This window comes from Trematomus bernacchii, unplaced genomic scaffold, assembly GCF_902827165.1.
Source record: "Trematomus bernacchii unplaced genomic scaffold, fTreBer1.1, whole genome shotgun sequence".
Lineage (NCBI taxonomy): Eukaryota > Metazoa > Chordata > Actinopteri > Perciformes > Nototheniidae > Trematomus > Trematomus bernacchii.
Window position 1 is genome coordinate 4,247,010 of NW_022987524.1, and position 21,829 is coordinate 4,268,838.

A 21,829-nucleotide genomic window follows, 5' to 3' on the forward strand; every position below is an offset into this window, starting at 1 on the left:
CGACTACTGTAACGCCATCCTCTCAGGCATCCCCACCAAGCTCATCAACAAACTACAAATCATACAGAACTCTGCAGCCCGGATCATCACCGGCACCAAGGCCTCAGAACACATCACCCCCATCCTCATCCAACTCCACTGGCTCCCCGTTCAATCACGCATCAACTTCAAAAACCTACTGCTCACTTACAAAGCCCTACATAACCTGGCCCCCCCCTATCTGGCTGACCTTCTTCAGGAGTACACCCCGTCTCGCTCCCTCCGCTCCTCCTCTGCTGGTCTGCTAACCGTCCCCACCCCACGCCTCGTCACCATGGGTGCTCGGGCTTTTAGCTGCACTGCTCCCAGACTCTGGAACTCCCTCCCCCCGCACATCCGACAGTCAGACACAATCACCATATTCAAATCCCAATTAAAAACCCACCTGTTCAAATCTGCCTACTCACTGTAGTCCTCCCTATTATATGTTTAATTTGTGTCCACTTGACTGTCTCCTCCATGATTTCCTGTTTGTGTTTTTATCATGTTTTGCTGCCTATTAGCGTTTTATTTATTTATTTTTTAACAAATTGTACGGTGTCCTTGGGTGTCATGAAAGGCGCCTAAAAATAAAATGTATTATTATTATTATTAAGTTTACATTAACTTTGGATAATAACACGGGATAAATCTCTCCCTCTCTCTCACCCCTGACAGCCTGTCAGTATCGTCTCATGCAGCTCACTGATCCAGTAATGAGTGACCCGATAGTGAAGAATAAATATATTGATAACTAGTTTAGCTTGTTCCAGAGGTAGATACAATAGCTAAGTGTGTTAGGTCTAACTCTTAGTGTGTGTTTTGCTCCGCTCACCGGTCCGTCACAGCGGGTGGGGCTGCAGGATTTCTGCTTCACACACGTTGCATACCGCTATTTTACTGTCTTTTTCGGACACCTTAAAATACTGCCAGACTGGTGAAGCCATTTTGGCGAGCTTGTTTTGCCGCGCACAGAGTCATGTATTTTACGTCATGCGATCGGCTCTCCCGATCGGCATTTATAGAGAGCACCGATCGATCGGCAGAGAGTGAATATCGGCCGATATCGATCGGCGGCCGATCGATCGGAGCATCCCTAATTTTAATGGTAGGTTTATGTTAACAGTGAGAGTAAGAATATCAAAAAGAAAATCCAGAAATTGACATTATATAAAAGATAAAAATGTATTTGCATTAAACTGTGGGAAATAAGTATTTGATCCCCTTGAAAAACATGTGTTAGTACTTGATGGAGAAACCCTAGTTGGACAGCACAGAGGTCAGGCGCTTCTTCTCAGGAAGGATTGTGGTCCACTCCTCTCTGAAGACCCTCTCCAAATCCTTCAGGTTTTGAGGCTGATGCTTGGCATCTGGAAGCTTCAGCTCCCTCCACAGATTTTCTATAGGATTAAAGGGCCCATGTCATGGCCATTTCCACTGATCATAATTACATTGTTGAAGTATACTAAAATAGATTTATACTGTGCAATTTTCCAAACTCACATTGGTTTCGCATACAGCATCTCTGTAAAGTATGTGTATTCAGCAGTATTCACTCTCTCCACTAAACGACTCGTTGGAGCTCTTGCCCCCCCCCTCCCTGTGAGCCTAGTGTGCTCCGATTGGTCAGCTCGGCCACTCTGTTCTGATTAGTCAACCACCAGAGAGGCTCCGCCCATGTCTAACAGTGCTTTTTTCGGCTCGCTCTCGGAACATCAGTCTTATAATGGCGTCGGTACAGCCGTATTTTTTATACGCTAACTAACCGAACTGTACCTACAACTGTTGTTATAGAAGAGTAAGTTATTTTTACCTGTAATAAACTACTACTGTTTGATGAGAAATCAAATCATGGTTTGCTATATATGAATGATATGTTATAGGAGCAAATCATTCAGGGAAGAAAGGATAGGCCTACTAAGTATTTCAATCAAACTTTATTTTTAGAAATGTACAAAATGAACATAAATATACATATATACACGGTATATCATCCATTCCTCCCCGTTGTCGGCATCTTGCCTATCGCAGCCGGGGCTTTTTAGGACGAGGCCGTCCCCGTCATGTATTGTCCGCCAGGATCTGGCTGGACGAAATCAAATGCAAATCACAAAATATTAGAGAAACTTAGTTGTTTTAGATTCGTTAGTAGTAGTTGTGGTAGGAGTGTGGATCTATCTAATCCATCTATCTAATCAACACAGTAAGCTTGCCAGCTAATATGCTAACCTAGCTTTCTTGTTTACCTTGGTAGCAAACACGATATGAACGTTAGCTCGGAGGAACGGCAACTATAATGTAGTGTAATAAAACTACTATGAACAAAAGCTAGTGGTTCATATTAGGCTAGCAATAACGTGTTTATAATTGCAATCTTATACGGGTAGTCTGCTACGTTCGGTCATTCATTGTAACTGGCATGAATACGATGTTTTCCGCTAGCATGTATAGCTAGCCTCGTTAGCTAGCCAACTGTAATGTACTGACCGTACGGTAAATCACCCGGAGTATACTGTATGAGTATTCCGTGTGTGACTGCAGACATTCTCCTGCCATGACAAACATGTAAGGCCATCTGCTGACATTGTAGTTGATATATTTAAACGCTAGCAACGTCGTTAGCCCAGTAAGCACTGTGTCAAGTGTTTTCCCGAGCAAACCCATGTCTAGCTCTGTTGGTTAGCTCGGTAGCATACACGCTAGGAACGTCAGCTATAATGTAATTACGTTTCGCGACTGACCGTACGGTAAATCACCCGGAGTATACTGTCTATGAGTATTTTGTGTGTGAATGCAGACATTCTCCCGCTATGAGATACATGTATGTAAGGCCATCTGTTGATATTAGAGTTGATATATGGAAACGCTAGCAGTCCGACACACGTTTACACATTTAAACAGTCGTGGTAGATACCTTGTTTGATAAATACACAAATAACAATGCAAACTTACAGGTTGTGTACTCGAATCTTCCCCTGCTCCAAACGGTCCAAACAAACTAGGAATAGCATCGTCCTTCAGTTTCAAATGCTGGGCAATGTTTTGGAAGCTTTCGTCTGTGAAATGCCGCGCACACAGTAACATTCTTCGAACCTCTGGAGGAACAGTGTTAAACAGAAATTTCAACCACTGACTTCGTCGTGGTTCTTCCGTCGGTAGGACAAACAGCTCAGATTTCTCCTCACATTTCAGGAAACAGGTCCTTGGCATTGGCATGACTGGATTGATTGTGAACTGAACCAGAGCTTCCAACAGTAAATGTTAGGCTGGCAGAGGGTGCGGCCAGCGCCGCTGGGTGTGGCCATAGCTCTTCGGATTGGTCCATTTCGTTCCGGGTACCGCATGACATCAGGCGGTACCCGGAACTAAATGGAAGACTCAAATGGGCAGTGACGTATCTCCAACGAGGCGTTTTGGGGAGGTATTTTCTGTGTTAGAGTTTTACTCGCTACAGGGTGTACTTTGAGGGTTTTGACTCTGCACACCGTTTACATGCATAAAAACCTTCATAACACACAAGGGGACGGGTAATAACCGGAAAAGCATGACATGGGCCCTTTAAGGTCTGGAGACTGGCTAGGCCCCTCCCTCACCTAAATGTGCTTCTTCTTTAGCCACTCCTGTGTTGCCTTGGCCGTATGTTCAGGGTCATTGTCCTGCTGGAAGACCCCTCTGTGACCCATTTTCAGTGTCCTGGCTGAGGGAAGGAGGCTATTGGCCAAGATTTTCACGGTACATGGCCCCGTCCATCCTCTCCTCGATGCAGTGAAGTTGTCCTGTCTCCTTAGCAGAGAAACACCCCCAAAGCATAATGTTTCCACCTCCATGCCTGACGGTGGGGATGGTGTTCTTCGGGTTATAGTCAGCATCTCTCTTCCTCCAAACACGGCATGTCGAGTTGATGCCAAAGATCTCGATGTTGGTCTCATCTGACCACATCCTCTTCTCCCAAGCCTTCTCTGAATCATTCAGATGTTCATTGTCAAATTTCAGACGGGCCTTTCCTGTTCTTCTTGAGCAGGGGGCCTTCAGGCGCTGCAGGATTTGATCCATTATGGTGTAGTGTGTTACCTATAGTTTTCTTGGTGACTGTGGTCCCAGCTGCCTTGAGATCATTAACAAGTTCCTCCTGTGTAGTTCTGGGCTGATCCCTCACCTTTCTCATGATCATCAATACCCCACGGGGCCAGATCGTGTGTGGAGCCCCAGACCGAGGGCGACTGATGCTCATTTTGTCTTTCTTCCATTTCTGAATAATGGCACCAACAGTTGTCTCCTCCTCACCAAGCTGCTTTATGGTGGTCTTGTAGCCAGTCCCAGCCTTGTGCAGGTCTACAGTCTTGTCCCTGAGGTCCTTAGACAGCTCTTTAGTCTTGCCCATGGTGGAGAGGTTGGAATCTGATTTGTTGATTCTGTGGACCGGTGTGTTTTATACAGGTAACAAGTTGATAGGAGTACTTTCTTAAAGGAAGAGGACTTATAAAACCGGTCTGTGGGAGCCAGAATCCTTGTTGGTGGCAAGGGGATCAAATACTTATTTCCTCCAATGTATATATAACACACCAGAGCAAAGGGAAATCCCTGACCCTTTCGGTCAACATGTCCTTGAACCCCAACATCCCAAATGGCATGGTGGCAGGTGGCAGCCTCTGTGTTTGAAAGGGTAAATGCCCGCCTAGACTAGAAAAACGGCATATAAATACAGTCCATTTACCTAAGTTAATTTAATTAAAAAGAAAAGTTTACACCATTAAGCTTGTCATGATTGAGAGTTAGTAAATTTGTGGTAATTTGATTATACATGACTATGTGTATGTAGTATATGAGCACAATATACAACAATATACAATCTTAATTAAATTGCAGGTTTCCAAAGAAGATGCTTATTGAATCTTGCCAGATTAAAATAACAAAGTGAAGATGAAATAAAGTTGGAGCATTTAGAAAGGAGAAAATAAACAAGACCATTATAGTGCTCCAATAAGCAGTGAACAAAACTGAATGTAGCCATTATTCATATGAAATACATGTATCTTTGCCTGCTGCAATGTTGTCACTGGACTTCTGATTCCATCGAAAAATGTTTAGGTAATAAACTGTCACATAAAGACACAAAACAGCATAAAAACACCTTGTCAAAGTTGAATTGTCAACAGTGTGTTTTTGCCAGTAAATCACTTTTCTTATTCAGTAAGAATGTAAGGTTTCTTCTACCTTACATTCTTACTTAAAGGGGACCTACTGTATCATGCAAAATGCACTTTTGTACGTCTTTTATACATGAATATGTGTCCCCGGTGTTCCAGGGAACTCACCAAGTGTCAGAAAACACAACCCTCTCTATTTTCCTCCATACCCAAATCTCTAAAAAAGGGGCTGCAACGGATCTGATAAAAACTGATCCAGATTTGAACACTTTCCTGACGTCAGGACAGTGGCGCTACGGCTATTGGGCCAACTCCACCAATCAGGAGGAGACAGCCACGGCCATTGCCGTTCTAAAGCGCTGGAGACGCTGTAGTACATATGCCAGGCCAGTAGATGGTGCTGTTCTCACTGAATCTGCCCTTGCAGAGCAGAGCTAAAAAAAAAGTGCAAATTGAGCGAAATGAGGCATGGCTAAAATGCATGATCTGTTTGGTATTTTGAAAAGAAAAAAGTATAAATATGCCTTATATAGGTATGGTCCTACACTATATTATTCAAATATAGCATGATAGGTCCACTTTAATAAGAAAAGTGATTTACAAATTCCAGAGTTAACCAGCAGGTGGCGCTACAGGAGAGGTTGTGACACTGTATGATGTTGCAGTTCTTAGATGAGTGCTGTGACAGGTTTCCTCTCATGTTGAACAGCACCGCCCAGCTCACCACACACTGCCTCAGAAAACGGAGGAAATGAGCTGAGCAAAAACTTTTGACACATCAGAGCAGCTCATTTATCTGACATGTGCTACGTACAGGTTTCCTGTGTATACAAAACCAGATAACCAAATAAAACCTTTAATTCAAGAAGAAATTAAATAGATAAATTATGGGAGCATCTTCTTCTGGCTTGCTGGATGAGGCAAAAATCAGCAACATCAAAGGTAAAACTGAGAGATCACTTACTTCTTTTTCATAGAGTCTGCAGAACACTTGTTGATTAGAATTCTATATGGACCCTCGTAGCCCATATGACATACTGTACTTCATACAGAGTGGATAATGGATAATAATGGATAAACAGGGAAGATGAAAGAGAAAGACAGAACAAATGTCAAGTAAACGAGCAATTAGCAGTGAAAGTGTTGGTGGCACCATCATAGCAGAAGCAATACTATAGCAACTGGAGCAGCAGCAGTAGTAGTAATACTAGTAGTAGTAGTAGTAGTAGTAGTAGTGATATTTGAGTTCTTACAGGAGTACTGGCTGCAGCAGAGCAGTTTAGTTCAGTGTACCATTCTCTGTAACTGAGTGTCAAATTCCAACCAAGTGTCTATCCTCAAATCCAGCATCATTATCTCATTCAGTCATGTATATACTGCCCATTTACGAATGATTTGCTCTGCTGTTTAAGGGGTTATTTATAGAGAGTCTGAATTAAGGTTTGCATTCAAGATAATGCACATTATTCATAAATTGTCTGAAATAGATGCAATGAGAACATTTTCTAGGGTGCAGACTCTATTTTCCGTCTTTTACATTTTATTGTGTCCAGCATCTAGTATTCATTGTCTCAATGTCCATGATTTTTTAAATACTTTTTTGACCAAATGAACCCTGTGTAATCCAGCAGCACAGTATATTTAAATCTATGATCATTTTAGTGTTTAGTGGTGTTTTATTGGACTACATTGTAATATTAGATGTTCTACTTGCATGGCGGGGCATCAATTAATTTGACATAGGTTTTTATTGGATAGCATACAGCAAAGAGGAAGACAAGGAAACACGGGGAGGAGTGTGACCTGCAACAAACGAATAGACATCACATGCATTTACCAACTTTTTCCTTTTTGTTATAAAAATAAATAGTTGTTTTTTTAATTACATTATAAATTTGACTTTCAAACCAACCTAGATTAAACACAAATGATGTGCTATGAGAATCGCTTAGCTCATGTCTATGTGTGCATTCCTATACATGTTATCAGCACAGTCACATCCTGTCAGTCACTAATCTCCTCCAATGTAATTACTGCCATTTCCAACTATTACATTATTATGGGCTGTGTGATCTCTGTGTGTGTGTGTGGTGTGTGTGTGTGTGTGTGTGTGTGTGTGTGTGTGTGTGTGTGTGTGTGTGTGTGTGTGTGTGTGTGTGTGTGTGTGTGTGTGCGTGCGTGCGTGCGTGTGTGTGTGTGTGTGTGTGGGGGGGGTGTGTGTGTGGGGGGGGGGGTGTGTGTGGGGGGGGTGGGTGTGTCAGGGTACAGAGTGCCCTAAACTGTGTATGATAATGGACATTCACTTTAGACAAATGATAAAACGATAAACAACCGATTATGACAACTCATCAGGAGCCTCCAGTGGTGGAAGTACATTAATCCCATCTTTGTATACAGTGTGTAGGTGCGTGTGGTACAGTGTGTGTGTGTGTGTGTGTGTGTGTGTGTGTGTGTGTGTGTGTGTGTGTGTGTGTGTGTGTGTGTGTGTGTGTGTGTGTGTGGTGTGTGTGTGTGTGTGTGTGTGTGTGTAGATGCCGTGGACAGACAGGTCTCAGTTGGTTTGGTGTCCTATGCTTACTTTGAATACTTGTAAATACATTTCATTTCCTCATTGTAGCGACCAGAGGGGGGGGGGATATATCCAGTCTCTGATAGTGTTACATTATTATGCTGTGAGTGCTCTCATACTTGTTTGATTCTGAAATTGTATATATTTATATTATAAATATATATACCTATAGGCTATATATATATATGTGTGTGTATGTCTGCATCTGTAGCCTGTTATTGTCTCATTATACCGCACTGTGAATGAATTAAAAGTAAATATATAAGTCGTCATGAACACATCTGTCCATCAGATGCTGTGCCTGTCATCATTAATGGACGTCTCTTTAAAATGACCGCTCAGAGGAGAGGAGTTCTCATTTCTCTAACCGCCTGCTGCTTCCCCTCCTCTCTCCTCGGCTCCCCTCCTCGGCTCCTCCGCTCGCATCTCCTGTGGGCGGGACTAAGTCTCGAGGATAGGAGTCGAGGAGGGGAGTCGAGGAGGGGAAATTAGTGAAATGAGAAAGGCCCACGGACAACGTCAGCTAACTAGTGCCCACTGCCCACCAGCCACGCCCGATACATGGGTTCACGCCAATCACAAAGCTTTGATGCGTTCAAGTGCATTATTCTGGCACAGGAAGATTATGTTATAGGACATTAACGATAAAACAGAATATTGTTGTTCTATTTTTAGACACATCTCGTGATCGACTGGGAATCTCCCCGCGATCGACCAGTCCAGCAGACTTGGGCACCCCTGCTCTACATAGTAGCACAAAGAAGTATTCCTAGAGTCTGTTGGTTCCCATGTTTGTTCTTCCAGACCAAGGGTTGGGCCATGGTTTAATAATAACCTCCTCAACTAAACGGCAACCTCAGCAAGTGCACTTTAAAGCTGCATTCGCTCACTTGGGGGAAGTGAAACACACAAGAAAAAAACCATTAACAAATTATCATCATATGAAGTTTTATTGCTAGCATTTACACATCCAGTTGTCATGGAAAGACATTAGCAATCCATGAATGGTCCTTTGTGCACCAATTAAATGTAAGTCCAATATACAATCCCATGTCAGCAGCTCTGCTTTGCTCTGAACCAACTCCTGAAAAAGAAATATGGCACTTCACCAGCTAAATACTCCACTATGTTCACCAGCTAGTCGCCCACTTCAACCAAAATAGTAAAGTTGAGGATTGTAAAAAATCAAGACGAGCTAAGAGAAATGTGATGCTGTGTAGCAAAATAACTGCATGGTAAATGTGGGTTCAAGAATGTCTAGTTTCACATTGTAGACAAATATTGAATCCATTGTAATAATATTTACTTTTGCAACTTAAAATACTTAATTCAAAATTCAGAGCAGAGGGATTGACTCCACATGGCTCTATGTATGGTCACACCTGAGGTGGCAGCTAGCAGCTAATGGTGCTAAGAGCGAAAACAGTGCAAACAACATAAAAAGAGCTGACAGAGCTCACTGTGAAAACCTGAGGGCAAATCAGATGCTGACTTCTACATTTGTGTATCAATGCCTCCAGTCCACACAGGTTTATCAGTGTTAACAGCCAATTGAGAGCAGTGCAGAGTGGCAGCCATTAGCTAGCCAGTAGACACACAAACAAGGACTAAAATACGTACAGACGACCGGCTATGAAAAAACAAAGACAGAAAGATGCTATCTTATTCATTTTAAAGCATTGAGGATCTTTAATATTCACTTTTTTTCCATTGATGCTAAATCTATCACCAAATGTTTGTATGTACCAATAGATCCTTCCAGCACATTAACAGGCTTATTATTCCTTTTTGAGATGCAGAAAGCATTTAAAATGAATCTGTGTGTTTCCAGGGCTTGTGGACAGTACGTTCCAGAGCTTTAGTGTGTTTTACCGACAGCAGTATTCTGCAGCCTACACCGGACATTTGCACCAGGAGGTGGAGCCTAAGAAAGAGGGGAGGAGCCTACTGCTCGCACATGGGGTAGGAGCTGCACCTGTCAATCATTCCTTCAAACAAAAATCTGTGCACTTTATTCAGACATGAACGTTTGTGTATCTCTGTGTGTGTGTGTGTGTGTGTGTGTGTGTGTGTGTGTGTGTGTGTGTGTGTGTGTGTGTGTGTGTGTGTGTGTGTGTGTGTGTGTGTGTGTGTGTGTAGCCTCAGTATGCTCCAGAGGAAGTGCTATACCAAGGGAGTGTGACGTTCTCCTGCTGGTATGAGCAGGGGAAGAAATGCAAAGAGAGATTCATCGTACTGAGACGAGAATACAAAGTGGAAATACATGAAAACGCAGAGGTAACACATGCAATAATTTTAACAAATTAAATATGACATATACATAAAATTGACTTGGATGTGTCCCTGTGCTGGACGTGTTGTCTGTGTTCCCACCTTTAGACCTTCAGTCGTGGATGTGCAGCGAAGTTGGTCCTCCAGCCAGCAGGGGGCACTGTGTTCACAAAAGAGGAGGAGTCCAAAGCTCACCTGGAGCGAACCTGTGCTGGAATACTCAATGGCAATAATACCTTATTTCTTTATAATACTACACCTCACTATTTAACAATAGCTAGTTCCGCCATTCATTTTGCCAGCAATTTAGGTAAGGTAACATAAGCAAGCTCAAACACATAGGCTACTGCCGGGTAAAAAAAGTGTGCGCTATTTTTTGAATACTTTCACTGCTTTACCGTGCCTTAAGACAGCTATAAAGTTTCAGAGGAAACCTTTATCTATGTTCCTGCCAAAGCCACAGTCAATTGAGTTTTGAATCGCAGAGAATTCATTCTAAGGAGGTAACGTGAAGTGTAGCTAGCTACTGATACCACACTGTCGTCAACTTAGAGGAAGCTTGGTCTAATTAATAAAGTGCTAACTAAAGAATGAAGGCAGTCAAGTTCACACCTGTAACAATTGTGTGTGTGTCCATGTGTGTGTTTAGGAGTGAAGGAGGATTCTTCTTTGGTGGTATCCTCTCCAGATGTGCTGGCAGTGTATCTGCACCTGCCTTATATGGGCCACACTTGCTTCCTGTTCCAACAGGAAGAAGAACGTGATAACTTCCTTTCTGCCATCAAGACCTGCATTAGACACGGCAACCTTGGTAAACCCCCCACTCACAAACACATTCTCTCTATGGCCAGCTATTACACCTAGTGCTGTACCCATGTTTGAAATATGCAGTATATTAAAATGAAATGAAAGATCGTTTGGGGAAGTGCTGGACAGCATTGCCCAAACATTCAAAACGTAACTTAAAATGAGGAATTACTCACGTCTGGACAAACGTATTTTGCTATCCTTTATAAATAATTCCAACATTTTAACAACATAGTTTCTGTATGCATCGTTTAACTTCTTTCCAAAGAGTGATACGAGACGATACCAATCTCATGTTTGTGAATAAAACACAGGCTATGAAACTTTCCAAGAATTAATACAACTTACGTACATATGATAATTTCAAGTCATTATTAATAAAAATTAACCTTAACTCAATTAAACACTTAAATGTGTTGCTTTAATGTCTGTCTTGTATGCCAGTAGCTTACATCGTCTAATGGTAGCTAGCATCATCAAACTTAGATGTTTAGATTTATTGAGATCACTCATTCTGACTTTCATCCTCTTTTGCTAATACTATACCACATTTGACTATGTTACCAATGAACATTTCAATGGTTTTATCACTCAACAAAATAAGAAACAACATATTTTAGGATCAAATTATCAAAACAAGTCCTGGTTACTGTTTTGTACATTTGGAAAAAGGGCAGTTTTTATTTCTATTGGTGAAATGTGTTATTTGAAATGTGTTGATGATGCAACACTACATGCTTTAAATCATTTCCCGTTAACAAAAGGTCCTGTACAGTATATGTGGCTGCTAACGCAGTACGTGAGTCATACCCACCATCCAAATGCTGAGGTAGTGGGAGGCTTCTAAAGACTCAATAAGGCCTAAACACTTCAACCCATCTGTAATGTCAAGTTTAAAAAAATATTAAACCTGCCAATTGCCCCTGCTGATTGTCTCTTTTTAAATGGGTCCCTCATGTGGTGGCAGTTGCCCTGGCGACAGATACAAATATAAATGCTGTTCACTTCCTTTGTGGTTAAGCATAAATAACCCCCTTAACATTATTGCAAAACACAGCATGACATATCTGCACAGCCACCAAGAAACTGAGCAGCAACAGGAAGCAACACACAGCCGGCCAGCAGGGACCCGTTTACTCTGGACTCTAACAGGAGCTACGATATATGGTCGTAAATAAATCACAAATGAATATAAGCTTATATTAAAAATAAGGTATGTTATGCCTTTCCATCTCAACTCTTCCGATTAAAACTGTAAATCATTTGGCAGAAAAGTAAACCACAAAGGGCAAGGTGCTTGTATTTAGTCTTTAATTCAGGGGTGGATTTTAGGCCTACATGAATTAAACGTATCAGAGTGTTATCTCCCATTTATTCTCAATGTAAGTACATGTGCGTTAACCTGCACATGCAGGCGATCTAACTATCTGAATATTAGACACTTTAAATAGCAGGAAATGACTTTAGACCAGATTTCTGTTCTCTCTGCTGCCTCAAAATACCAATGCACCAACAATGCACCTGCCACACTCAGTGGCTTCGTGTCAGGTGGAGCCGTCACCTGGAGGCTGGTTCAGAACTATTATTATTTTAACACATAAAACTCAAAGTAAACGACACTCCAACAAAAAAAAACACACACACCAACACACGAGGAGATCAGTCATGTTTTTTTACTGAAGAATAAATGTGTTTATTATTATGTTATAGTTGGACAATGGTGTGTAGACAATGGATGCCACCACATCGGCTGCATCTCTCTTTTTGTGCTTGTGTGTGTGTGTGTGTGTGTGTGGTGTGTGTGTGTGTGTGTGTGTGTGTGTGTGTGTGTGTGTGTGTGTGTGTGTGTGTGTGTGTGTGTGTGTGTGTGTGTGTGTGTGTGTGTGTGTGTGTGTGTCATCAGCAATTGATTGCATGCTGCCTGATTCATACTGATGGTGTTGATGATAAAGGAAGTTTCCTCAGCATTACAGCTTTCTGTTCCTCAAAATATAACCAAGTGTTAAATCAGACTTTAGTTCCACCTGGAGTAAATCCACAAGCTACCCTGCAGTATACAAAGTCATTCAAACTAGCTGCACCTTTACCAGCTTTGAGAACACTTTAATGATCAATCATTATAAAACATATATATATATTATTCTGACATGGACCAATCTGCATAATGACTACTTTTACTTTTGGTACTTTGATTATATTTAGCTGATAATACTTTTGTGGGAGAGAAACTCCCTTTGGAGGGAACACAGGGGTTTTAGCCAGGCTATGTATGTACATGCACAATAACCTATATAACAAACGACATGAGAGGGAACACCCACAAAACAGAATAGGCCCCTTAAGCACCGTGTTATTCCATCAATCAGGAGGCAGAGTTTTCATATTCTGCATGTCAGTGTCCTTCGCTCATGATAAGCAGGAGCACCTAGTATAGCCTCGGCCCCCAGCATGTGAGGGGGGGGATTCTGTCTGCCGCCATCAGGAGTCGCCAAGACTAGAGTAAATGCAGTCCATGTATCTTATATATTATTATATTATATAGTCAGAGGTACTCAGGTCTTGTACCTAAGTAGAAGTACCAGAATGTAGGACTCCTCTGTTTCAGTAAAAGTCCTGCATTCAAAATGTTACTCAAGTAAAAGTACAAAAGTGTTATTATTAAAATATACCTAAAGTAGCGACAGTAAAAGTAGTCATTGTGCAGATTGGTCCATTTCAGAATAATATATATGATATGTTTTATAATGATTGATCATGAAAGTGTTCTCGAAGCTAAAGGTGGAACACATTCTAATGCATGCATTTACTGCTGGATAGTATGTGAATGTAATCAAGGTGTTACTAAAGTCACATTTGAGTGTGATTATATATATATCTTTTTTATTACTAATCTGCAAAAGTAACTAAAATGTAATAAACAATTGTTGTGGAGTAGAAGTACAAAGGAGTATACAATGGAAATACTCAAGTACAGTACTTGAGTAAATGTACTTAGTTACTTTACACCACTGTATATAGCCAACAGTGCAGAGATGACAGGAAATGAAGCTGAGGAGAGGCTGAGAACGACGTACAAAAGAGTCTGTGTGCAGCTGCAAGAACCAGGAACTCTGTAGTTCATTTGATAATGACTTTCCTAAAAGAGTTGTTCACTGCAGGTGCAAACAATAGTCAATAGGAGTACAGAGTGTGTGCTCATGGAAATAAAGTAAGACTTCCCACAGTGCAACAGCAGGGTGGCACAGTGGTGGGTTTTGGGATAATAGAGCTGTAGATACAGACACAATACTGTGTTTGAAAAGAGGATGACCAGGGTCTCACACTCACTCCTCCTGCAGACCCCTGGTGTGACTCATCCTACGAGAGCCAGGCCTTCGTCCGAGCCCTCCGACTCTACCGACAGGACAAAGGAAGCTATGAATCCTGGGAAATGCTGCTCGGCACAGAGGAACAAGTCAGCAAACACACACACATTTCAGTTTGGTTGTTGTTCCGGCTCATTTGATTATTAAATGATGTGTTTGCATGTGTAGGTGCTGGCCTCACAGGTGATGGAGGAAGTGTTGTCATGGCTACAGAGTCAGCTTCAGTCCAGAGTGAAGGGCAAGAAGGCTGAGAGGATTCGACAGTGGTTGGCAGTGAGTTACACATAAACTGTATTTCATATTTGACTGTCTTCATTACTGAGTGCATAGGGAGAAACGACTCACTTAATGAAACCTCTTAACAGTACTACCATCCCAATTTAGCACACATTAGTTTCATATCATGTGATTTAAGGGAGATGAGTCTGTAGTAGTATTCTTTTGTGATAAAAACAGGATGATATCATATAAAACATATAATATTGTGAAAGGCACCATTAAGTACTTTTACTTCTGATACTGTAAGTACAAATAGATGATAATACTTCTGTACTTCTACTTAACATTTTGCATTTAAGACTTCTACTTGTAATGGAGTATTTTAAGACCATAGTATTTCAAGTAAAGGATCTGAGTACTTCTTCCACCTCTGTTTAAAGAGGACTTCACAATGAAAATATGTGGATGTTTTGGAAGCTGCTGGTCATGTGCCCCCAAGTGGCAGCAAAAAGCAATGACTGCGTTCAGACTTCAGAGCAATGCAGCTTTCATGTTAGAAATATTCAGACATTTTCAGACATCATTTCTTTCTTCCAACTTCAGATTATAATCTTAATATTCTCAGAATGCTGCATTCTTTGTCAGATATTGATCTTTTAATTGATCCATTAATATGTGTCTGTGTATGTATAGACAGTGCAGGCTAGCCACTCTCTGGTGCTGGAGCAACTCTCCGTCAGTCTGGAGGCTCTGAGGGCCGAGTGTCGCCAGACAGCGTCAGCCAATCAGGCGCTGATCAGATCTAACCTGGACCAGATCATGTCCTCCCACTGCTTCCTGGAGGAGAAAGTCAAAGGTAGCGCACGTTAACCCGACACACAGAACATTCTGGAGAGGCAAACGACACTAACAAACAGATGTCTGAGTTTCCGTTACTGTAAAGAATATTGTGTGTGTGTGTGTGTGTGTGTGTGTGTGTGTGTGTGTTCCAGCGTGTATATGTGCAGAAGCAGAGAAAGTGTGTGGTGAGTGTGTGTCGCCCTACATTTCCTCCATCCTTAAAGCGCTCACTGAACACATCAGTGCAGGGATTCAGGGGATGCAACACACACTGCACACACAGATGGACTCAGCCTTCAAACACACTAATGGAGGAACAGAGGAGACCAAGAAGGTGAGAGACATGTGTTCTAAGTTAAAGTCTATGAATAATAATAATGGCTTGAATTTCAGAGTTTTAGTTGAGATATTTTGTGGTGATTTCTTGTTTTTCTTCAGAAAATCAATATACTTAAAGGTGGGGTAGGTAAGTTTGAGAAACCGGCTCGAGATACACTTTTTGTTATATTCCATGGAATGCTCTTAACATCCCGATAGCAATGAATATCTGAAGTGCTTTGACAAAAACTCCATTAAATGTCATCTGTGGAAGCCGTAGTACTGTAAAAAGTACGACCAATCATTTTAGCCGAAATAACTGGATGGCCTACCTGCCTGTCAGCCTTCCATCTGTGCACAAACTTATCTCGTGCCCTCATTGGTCATGTGCGCGGTCGTGTGTGTTGGAAGAGGGGCTCTGTAAGGAAGTGGCAGATTTTTTCCGGCTGTGTATTTTCAAATTCTTGCGCACTCGAGCTGGTTTCTCCAAAATTACCTACCCCACCTTTAATTCCAAAGCTGTTGGGCCAATATGTTTAAATGTTCTCAGAATACAGCCTAAAAGTTCCAAACAAATTGACCATTAAGGGGCACAACAAATGCAAAACATGGACGTGGTGATAGAGGGCGTGACATAACTCAAATAAGACTATAAATACGAAACTATAACAAAAGTGGCCTAACATTTTTAACAACTTTAAACCAGTTGCACAACCAGTTCCAAATATGTGCATGCCTACACATTTGGAAAATAATCCCCAAAGATGATGGTTATTCTTATTTTGAGTGTTAAAACATGTCTCTAACATGTTAGTGCACTGCCGGAGGGTGTGGCTGTGCACAGATCATTACTAATATGTCTCTCTTTAGGTCATACACCTGCTGTCTGTAATGCAGCTATCAGAGACCCCCCCCCCCCCCCCCCCCCCCCCCCCCCCCCTGCAGCTTTACACTGATAATAGTGTGTGTTGGCCTGGCACTGGAATGGATGTTTGGTTCCTGAATGTGTTACATTGTTTTGCTTGTTGTGCAGGACTTGTCTCCGCTGCACTCCATCAGACTGGACCAGAGCTACCGGCAGGTGGAGAGCCTGACGGAGAAGCTGGAGGATGTGAAGCAGCGCTTCGGCCTGAGCAGCACCCAGAGGCTGGTCCACTGTGCCCACCTGCAGATGGAGAAGGTGAGGAGCAGGGTTCAGGGGGGGTCTTCAGCTGGGGGTTAAAATACAGCCAAGACCCTTTAAAACCTCACAGTGTGTGTGTGTGTGTGTGTGTGTGTGTGTGTGTGTGTGTGTGTCAGCTGTTGGACAGTGCTGTGTACACGTTAGATCTCTTCCTGCTTTCTTCAGCCCGACTGCAGCCTTCTCTGATCCCTGTCACGATGCAGCGAGCTAAAGAAAGAGTCCTGAAGGTAAAGACACGTCAACATGCAATATTAAAATAATGATGTTTCTCAGCTTAAGAAAACCCTCCAGTCAGTTTGTCAATAAGCTAAAAATATGTTGTTTCAATTAGAAAAAAATGTATATATTTAATGATACGGAAATAAAACAAAAATATTGGATTAGGTTGAATATCAGTTAGCAAAACAGGCTAAATTAAAACAATATTCAGGTAAAATAAAGCTCCAAAGACTCTATCTGAAACTATGCAGACTTCATACTGTCTGACTCTGTTTTCTAAACTGCTATTGTTTGACATATCTGGGGTTTTTACAAATACAATCAATGTGAAAACCTTGAAATGTGATTTAAGAGTGCACGTTAATAAACATCTCTGTAAATGTGCAGTGCAGTGCAGTGCAGTGCAGTCAGACAGACAGACAGACAGACAGACAGACAGGCAGGGTTGTCTTTGCAGTAGATTGTATCAGTGTTGAGCTAATTCCTCACTAACCAAGTTTTGAATTGGGACATTGTGTGTGTGTGTGTGTGTGTGTGTGTGTGTGTGTGTGTGTGTGTGTGTGTGTGTGTGTGAGAGCAGCAGCTGGACTATGACAGCAGAGTGGTTCAGAGGAGGCTGTATCAGGACGCTGTGCTGCAGATCACTCTGCCCGCTCTCAGCAGGAACATGGACAGCAAGTGGAAAAGAGTACGTCACACACACACCTGCACACACTGTATACTGTGTACACATTCATACTGTACTGCCACTAGAGTGTTACTCTGCGTGTTACACTGTGTGTGTGTGTGTGTGTGTGTGTGTTGTGCAGGAGCTGCAGCAGTTCGAGCAGTTCATCTTCTCCGACTACAGCAACTTCATCCTGGTGCAGAACGTCTACGATGATGTGCTGAGAAACATCCTCAGTAAGGAGATAGAGACAGGTACACACACACACACACACACACACACACACACACACACACACACACACACACACACACACACACACACACACACACACACACACACACACACACACACACACACACACACACACACACACACACACACACACACACACACACACACACACACACACACACACACACACACACACACACACACACACACACACACACACACACACACACACACACACACACAGCTGTATCATCTTCATCACAGTGTGTCCCATAATAATGCTACTGTGCGGTGTTTCAACTCCCCTGAATGAGTTGTCTGCCGCGCTTCACTGTGTTATACTGTTTGTGTTGTCATGGTGAATCGGCAGGTTCAATATCACGTGCAGAATTATACAATCCATTTATTTTCCATATACACCAATATTTAATTCACTGCCCCGAACATACAATCATTGCCGGGGTCAGACACACCCAATCCCATGACGAGACACACATTTTGTACCTGGGCCCTCGGTTGTAGGACCCTTTGACTCACAGTGAATAACGCACAATGGTGACAATTTCAACCCAAACATGTCCTTGCATTTAGATGGCTCTTACAGAGGAATTAGGTGAGCTGGGTATCAGAGCAAAGTTTTTTGCTACTCACAGCGAGTACAGAGCAGTCTGAGTTTGGTTCATCAGGACTTAACTTCCTGTTTGTAAACTGATATCTGACTGGAGATTGTGAGAGTGTCACATCTAATTTCCTGCTGAAATCTAAATCTCTACATGTGGCACGAATAGACTTGAGTTAAAATAACACGCACAATCATTTGTAAGTGCATTTGAGGTGCAATATGAACAGATATTGTGATCTCACACAAACATTTGAACCAGTAAGTGACGTACTTGTGAATAAGGTTTTAATGGTTTAGCAAAAGTTAATAACACACAAACAGAACAAATAACAATTGACAAACAGTGCAGGAAGAGGCAAACACAAATAAAACACAAGATACGAACGGCTTAAATTCAATAAAAATGGCAAACTAAAAAATAAAATAAGAAATACACTGATGTGATTACAGTATAAAACCAGTGTGAACACCTTGTGAAACGTATACAGATCAATTCATGTGAAAGCTGCAATATAGTATTTTATTTCTTTCTTTTATTGTCTACCTCCTGTAGCAGGGTTTCAAAATAAAAGAGTGCCCAGGCGAATTGTTTACTAACGGTAAAGAGATTGAAAATAGTGCTTTTCTAGTCTTATGGAGCAATCAGAGCGCTTTACAACACAAGCTATGATACACACTGATGGAAAGAAACTAAGTACATCTACAGTAATGTACTTAAGTTGAATCTTTTTCTGTTGCTACTTAATACTTCTACTAAACTATATTATAGAAGCCAATATTGTAGGTGGCTGTATTATCTGACCTCTAACAGCTCCTGCTCCTCTCCTCAGCCGTGCAGGAAGCAGCCGGTAAGAGGAGCCAGCTGTTGTTGGACACTTCAGATCTGACCATCAGTCAGTACAGTCTGCTGGGGCCAACCCCCCCTCGCTCCGCACCAGGCAGCCCGGCCACAGCCACCCGAGACCCCCCCTCAGCAGCACCCAGTGCAGGGGGGGAGGGTGGGGAGACGGTCCCAGCAGAGGTTCCCCCTCAGAGTGACCCGGATCCTTCCTCTGGACCTCAGTCCACTGGGGAGGCCCGGGGAGGAAACCAGCCTGACCCTGACGCACCTTCAGAGACAGCAGGGTCTGCCCCCACCACACCTGATGTAGCCGTCAGACAGGAAGTTGGATCTGCTGCAACTGCAGGTCCCGGTGACCCCACCCCAGAGTGTCCTGATCCCCCAATTTCCACCCTGTCCACAGATGTTCCAGCTGAATGTGCTCAATCTGCAGCATCTGGAAACCCTCCTCCACCTGACCTCTCAACTGCGGATGGAGAAACAGAAGACCCGCCCACACAGGAAGTTGTTGCATCTGATGCAGCTGCAGATTCCTGGGACCCCACCCCAGACTGTCCAGACCCCCCAATGTCCACTCTGTCCTCAGATGGTCCAGCTGCTCAAAGGGATCAATCTGCAGCGCCTGAAAGTTCTCCTCCACCTGACCTCTCAACCTCAGGTGGAGAAACAGAAGACCCCCCCGCCCAGGAAGTTGGGTCACCTGATGTACCTGCAGATCCCAGTGACCCCACCCTAGACGGTCCCGACCCCCCAATGTCCACTCTGTCCTTGCTGCAGTCCACAGATGTTCCAGCTCATCAATCTGCAGCGCCTGAAAGTTCTCCTCCACCTGACCTCTCAACCTCAGGTGGAGAAACAGAAGGCCCCCCCCGCCCAGGATCCCCACCCTCCATCTGCACCTTGTTTAGATTGTCCAATGAAAATCAGCCTTGGGTCACTGAGGGAGGCGATTAGTTGCAGCTCTACCCCACAGACGCTCTCTCACACCGACAGAGCTGTGTACCTGACGGGAGGAAGGAAGGACAGCTGGGAGGAGGAGTGGGGGAGAGGGAGAGGGAGGAGAGGAGAGGGGGAGAGAGGGAGGAGAGGAGAGGGGAGAGAGGGAGGAGAGGAGAGGGTGAGAGAGGGAGGAGAGGAGAGGGGGAGAGAGGGAGGAGAGGAGAGGGTGAGAGAGGGAGGAGAGGAGAGGGGGAGAGAGGGAGGAGAGGAGAGGGGGAGAGAGGGAGGAGAGGAGAGGGGGAGAGAGGGAGGAGAGGAGAGGATCCAGGACGGGAAAGAAGAGAGTGAGGCAGGAGGTGGGGAAGAAGAGGAGAAGGAGGAGGGAAGAGCTGAAGGTGAAGCCAAATCAGGAGGTGAGTCTGTGGATGAAGGAGAGAAAGAAAACGAGGAGGAGGAGGTTCTTCAAAGCCCTCAGCCAATGGGAGCACAGCGTGAGAGTGTTGCCGAGCTGCCATTGGACAGCGTGGTGATCATCAGAGACCTTGTTACTGAGATCACTGAGGTGGAGACGGTCATCAGCCCCAGTCCCAACAGCGGCCATACAGCCTGACACCGTAACCATGACGACTGACTGTTGGAGCTCCCTTATTAAATGGTATAGAGGTTAATAAAGTGAATAAATGCACAAAGGAGATTATTACCCATATTATTAGTGTTACATACACATTTATACTACATTTTTAAGAAGACACATACTTCAGTAAACTTTTTTAATAATGATTCAACTTATTTAGACTATTTCGCTGTTTACATTTGTGATGTTCTGCTATCATTGAACGGATTACTCAATAAAGATATCAAACTTGTCAACAATCTGGTTTTGAAGCTGCACTTACTGATTAGTTTGCTGTTTTGCTGACACGGACCTATTATGTACAACATAATGTACACAGGGGGGGGGGCTCAACCAGAAGGGGTTTATATGGCAGTAATGACCTGCTCGTTGTACCTTATAAAGCATAACTCGGCTACTTGATGTTTGATTCAAAAACTGATTTAGAACAAATGGATTTCAGTGTTCCTGCTAGTTGTGTTTAGAGATCACAACTGTGTCCATAGTAACAGTCTGTTAATCATAGCAGTGACCTACTATAAATCGACCAATCAGAATGAACTATCCAACACAGCTGTGTAAAAAGGCATCACAGTAACGTTATAGAGAAATGTTTTTACTAACAGTTTGGTTGGTGTCAGTCAGAACAAAGGGTTAAGCCAGGGAAGAAGAAGAAGGTTATCTGGTACACATTGGGGATAATAATAATATGTTAGCTTTGTAGAGCATATTTCAGGGTACACAGTATTGCTTTATTAAACACAAACAATTGAGGCTAAGTATGTACGAGAAAGTAAGAAGGTAATAACTGCAACTGCAGGAAGGGTCAAATGGGCAATATGTGTTGCTTTGTTATTTATCTTTTAAAAGGTTTCATTTTGTTTCGTCAAAGATAAAATATTGATCATGTGAAAACATTTTCTTTTTTTCATCCCATTTTCAATAATGTCCTTGTGT

At 42.8% G+C, this 21,829-nt stretch overlaps 1 protein-coding gene across 1 annotated transcript; it reads left to right on the forward strand.

The window, feature by feature from the left end:
* The first annotated feature begins 5,909 nt into the window (after window positions 1–5,909).
* On the forward strand, window positions 5,910–21,609 carry LOC117473389 (protein Niban 1-like). The gene is given in 16 exon segments (XM_034118962.1): window positions 5,910–6,107; window positions 9,566–9,696; window positions 9,874–10,011; window positions 10,114–10,231; window positions 10,655–10,816; window positions 14,151–14,266; window positions 14,346–14,450; window positions 15,090–15,252; window positions 15,389–15,570; window positions 16,588–16,734; window positions 16,854–16,964; window positions 17,537–17,644; window positions 17,766–17,877; window positions 19,310–20,180; window positions 20,182–20,410; window positions 20,561–21,609. Coding segments are annotated over 16 exon segments (3,057 nt in total). The 5' UTR covers window positions 5,910–6,052; the 3' UTR covers window positions 20,870–21,609.
* Window positions 21,610–21,829: the final 220 nt, after the last annotated feature.